At 37.8% G+C, this 4,824-nt stretch overlaps 1 protein-coding gene across 12 annotated transcripts in view; it reads left to right on the top strand.

Annotated features, from left to right (window-relative positions):
- kif1aa (kinesin family member 1Aa) overlaps window positions 1-1,152 on the top strand; it is an 84,996-nt gene extending 83,844 nt beyond the window's left edge. For all 12 annotated transcript variants that reach the window (XM_014011029.1, XM_014011033.1, XM_014011038.1 and 9 more), the window contains one exon: window positions 242-1,152. In XM_014011029.1, the coding sequence (XP_013866483.1) occupies window positions 242-284 (43 nt within the window). In that variant the 3' untranslated portion in view covers window positions 285-1,152. The remainder of the gene's footprint in view (window positions 1-241) is intronic.
- The last annotated feature ends 3,672 nt before the right edge of the window (window positions 1,153-4,824 follow it).

Genomic DNA, 4,824 nt, shown 5'->3' with positions numbered 1-4,824 from the left:
GGGGGGTTGTCATTTCACAAACAATATTTCGACCATTTAATACAACTTTTCATGCTCAACTTAAAATTCACAACACCCAAAATTATTTTTAAATTCAAGGCAACAAAACAGAGACTGTCAAGAGGTGTGAATATGTTTTTCCATCCATTGTATTTTCTAACTAAAGAGCTGTTTTAAGTGTCTTCAGTGTAATTAAAGACAAACTGGTATATTTCATGTACGTGTCTCACCTTCCTCTCAGGTCTAAACTGTCAAGAAGACGAGCCGGTCAGATGAGGATGTGAGAAAAGGAATATTGCAAAAATCCAAGCTGTACATAGATTCTTGTTCTTTTTGCTCTCCTCGTTGCTGAGCCCAGTTTCTACCATCATTGTCACAAACAGCCGTCTTTCCTCTGTGCACTCTCAGTTCACCTCTGGTGTCCTCTGTGTCCATTTAATGTCCGGCCCTAGCAGCCGCGAGAGTCTTTCTTTGTGAACAATCAACAATCTGTCACTGTACTGTAGGGGAGGTTAAATCATACGTGAAGGAACGGAGGGGTTAGCAGCAGATTGTTGTCAGATTACATTCGTGTGATGACGTACTGTAGTTGTTGTCAGTGACACATCAAGCCTTATACTGTTCATCCAGTGACATCATCTTTACCCAAAGCTGATGCACTGCTGGGGATCATGTTGCTACCATTCATCAATTAACCTTCTCTTTTCCTAATTGCTCAATAAGTTGTGTTTAAACTGGTTTGCTTTGTCATACAGCCAGGAAATACACCAAGATTGTAGTGTCTCTTTAAAACAACACATTAACGTCTCTGATCTATGAATCCAGATGTGGAATAATCTGCCGCCTTTTCCTCAAGTCTTATAAAAACTTTATCACACAAATCTGTCATTTTAGCTCTTAGAGTGAAGTTTCACCACATGCAGTCAGACACCATCGTTTTGTTCCTCCTGATATATTCTCATTTCTCTACCTGAATTTCATTTGTTTTAAATTGTGATATATTTAGATTTTTAACAGTTTTCATATTTATTTCTGTTTGTATTTATTTACAAAGATGTTTATATTTCTAAAGTAGTAGTACAGTGCAATTTCTGCACATGGCACTTTTTAATGAGTTCCTTAAATGTTTAAATAAAGTATCCTTGTCCCCAGGCTGGTAATGCTTTTAAAATGATTTATTAAACACGATCATGAATCAGCCAGTTTAACGTGCTGGAAAAACAACGTGGATAACTCTGTCCACTTTAAGATTAGGAGAGGAGGAGGTTTGCTCCAACTAATAACTAATAATAATAAAACAATGTCAATATAGTGTTAGTCAAAGAACATTAAAGGGATTTTCTGAGCAATATGAAGTGGTGTTCAGTGGAAAATTTCTGACAACTTAATATCTACCCTGCCTCAGCTCCATGACCCTGATCTGAAAAGCCGGGAAATAAAATAAATGACTGGATAATATCTTACCTGTTGCAGACAAACGCTGCCATTGCTGCCCGAGCTCTTTTCAGCCTAAACAAACACCCACAAACTTTTGACCAATCACACGATCATTTGGGCATGAAATGTTTGGCCTGGCCCTTGTAACAAGAAGAGGTGGGCGCCATGAAGCTGAGAACAAAATGACACAATTTTCATCATCAATGAGAGCTGGTTTAATAGGTTCAAATGGACCATGCAGAGGTCTTAAGACCAACAGGACTGAAAAGCTAACAGTTAGCTCACAGGCTGCCATCTTAAAGCATCTTCCATCTGCAAAGCTTCATAGTGAATCACGTAAAGCTAACATCAATACTTCTGTCAATCATGCAATGGCATCCATTCAAACAGCTACCTACAACAGGTAAGATATTTACTGTTCACAACTGTTCCACAGAACCTCATTCAGCATGTCCAGATTATCCCTTTAAACCTTGTGAGATCCCAACTTTTATTCTGTTCTTCACAGCACACAATGTGAAACTGGTTCTCTGAATGATATGAAGTGTAGTGCCTCTCTTTTCAAACGTTCTGCACAGTTTGCCTCTGCACCAATCCTTCATGCTGCTAAAATACTGTTCTGGAAATGTCTGCAGATCATATCGTCACATTCCTTCTCATCACCTTCATCCTCTGAGGATGTTTTCAATCATAATCGAATATCTCATGATAACAGCAGAGCACTGACATACTGTACTTCAGGATTGTCTGCAAGCAGATGGCTCTGATTGTCCTGTTAATGAGTGAGCGAGATGTTAAATGTGATCCTGTTACAGGTTTCAATCCTTTCAGCAGTTTATTTATTTATTTATTTATTTTTCTGCTACTCAAACTGGTCCTGAACCCATCCACATGTTCAGTTTGTCAGGTGAACTGGACTCGACGTGCCTCAGGTCAGCCAGCCTACGGAGCACGCTCACTGATGAAATTCATTTCTGACTCTCATCACAAGTCATTGAACCTGTACCAAACAAGACAAGAATGTTCTGATATATTCAGTCTAATATCATTTTATCAGTGGTCTGAACATCCCACCACATGTTAATGTTTGCTTTTTATTTGCTGAAGGTATATTATGAGGCACCAAGTGTAAAATAAAATGTTAAAAAACATCACTAACACATTTGAGTGTAAAATCCTAGTTAAAACGTTTCCACTATCATTTACTTACTGTAACTCACCATTTTGACATTTTGCTAATATTTACTAAATGTTACATTAAATATGTGAATATTAAATCTAAATGCAAGCGTTAAATGTTGAAGTTTACATTTAAGTATTTCAGAAAATAATGCAGGCTTTGCTGTTGGTGCTTGGCTCTTATGACATCATCATCCTGTGACAGAAACAACCACTAGCGCAGCTAACTGTGCTAACGCTAACTGCAAGACATCAAACTTGCAGTCTGAGCTGCTGGACCACAAGTATCCATGTTGGTCTCAATGAACACAATTTAAATTTTAAATAAATACCATTTTGAGCAGCGCTATGACAGTGTTAGCATTAAAATAAAAAATTTAAGTGAAAAATAGCAACATTAGCGCTTATGTCACAAGATGATGACATCACAACAAAAGCCTTGTGTTCCTTTCTCTAATTCTTAAATGTAAGCTTTTATCTGCAGCACTTAAAATTTATTCTGTTCATTTAGCTTTACACTTTTAGATTGAATATTTACACATATTATGTAACATTTAGCATTTAGTAAAACAAAAAATGAGCAAAACTAACCTGGATTTTAAACTCAGAAAGTGAGCTAAATAATGAAAATGTGTGACATTTTTTAACATTTTATTTTACACTTGGCGTCCCAGACTGTAATCCATACTGCACTTGACATGTTTTGGTATTCTGTGTGTTGTGGAAATATTTAGAGCCGATGTATTCAAGGATATATGTGTGTATGCCTGTCAGTAAAATATAGTTTTATTGTGCAGCACAGGGTGGATCGATGTTACGATATGTCATCAAACCTTCTTCTCAGATTGTCTTTATGTTTGAGCAACTAAAGCATCATCATGGGAGGGAAATGCCCCCACTGCTCCGCTCATGACTTTATATCAAACTCCTGTGTGTGTGTGTTTGTGTCATTTCATTTCATTTAAACCCAAACATTGGTCTAGGATTGCTCCATAGATATATCTGCTTTTTATTTTTCATCCATCAGGTGTTTAATATGCATCACGTTTGAGCCAACCAAAGTTCTGTTAGTGCACTCACAAACGTTTACACTGAATGTACGATGATATCTAAAATTACTTATTCTGCCTAAATGTCTGTGTTAACTTGTCTTCTGGATCCCAGTACTGGTTTCTTACTGATTGTAGTCCAGTTCTAACTGAGGAACCATATGAACATTTCAGGACAAGCCTGAAATAATCTGTATATGACTGGGAGGATTATGGCTCACAATCTGTAGCCTCTCTTTAAACTTTACATCACAGACTGCTTTACTGTTACACTTCCACTCTCATGCTCACCATCTCACTGCAGCAGCCTTCACATGAAAAACCTCCATTCCCCCAACCCTATCGAATAAATCGCTGACATTTTTGTGCTTCCACGCCTCTTTTGCACCAGTGCGTTGTTTTCCTGTTCAGATGCTTTTGCATTGTATATAAACATGATTGCTGTGAACAGTGTATTATAAAGTTGCACCCATTACAAACTTTTAAAACAGCAAAGTAGTTCAGTCAGTGTCTGAGTGTTGGAGTTTAGCATCTGTGTTCACTAAACACGTTGTCATATAATAAACATGGAAACGATGCAACACTAAGAAACGACTCGTCTTTTTATATAAACATGCTGCTGGAAAATGTTTGGTTTGTGCCTTAAACGAACTGAGCTTTTAATATCAGTGATCAAATAAATATCTGCTACATTCCAGTTTGAGTTTTATTACTTTTTCAGCAGAGTTACTCGTTTCATTTTTGCAGCATAAGGTTTTCATTAATATTTGCAGGCATTCAGTTGTCCCCCTCCTACAGTGCGGCTATTGCCAGTATCGCTCCACCCCCTGTTAACAATAGGTGTTAATTAGGTGTCAACGATAGCCATGTGATGTGAGTATCAGTCACATGGAGGCAGGGCTTAGAGGCCTGGGTTTTGCCTGAGGCTCTCGGACTGGGGAGGTCTCTTGGAGGGGGGGCGGGGCGTTTCATTGGAGAGGGGCCCGTCCAGAGGACCTATACAATTTTTTTCTTTTTGAACTCTACCTGGTATTTCCTGCATAGAACCAGTGTTTTAATTTGTCATTAAACACTGACAAGTATGATGTGTACAACTGACTAAATGTGAAATGAATAATACAGGAATACTATTAAAAGTAGAAGTAAGAGAGTTTTACTC

The sequence above is a fragment of the Austrofundulus limnaeus genome, unplaced genomic scaffold (assembly GCF_001266775.1).
Source record: "Austrofundulus limnaeus strain Quisiro unplaced genomic scaffold, Austrofundulus_limnaeus-1.0 Scaffold76, whole genome shotgun sequence".
NCBI classification, from domain to species: Eukaryota; Metazoa; Chordata; class Actinopteri; order Cyprinodontiformes; family Rivulidae; genus Austrofundulus; species Austrofundulus limnaeus.
The sequence above is the reverse complement of the archived record's forward strand: the minus strand, read 5'-3'. Positions and strand labels throughout refer to the sequence as shown.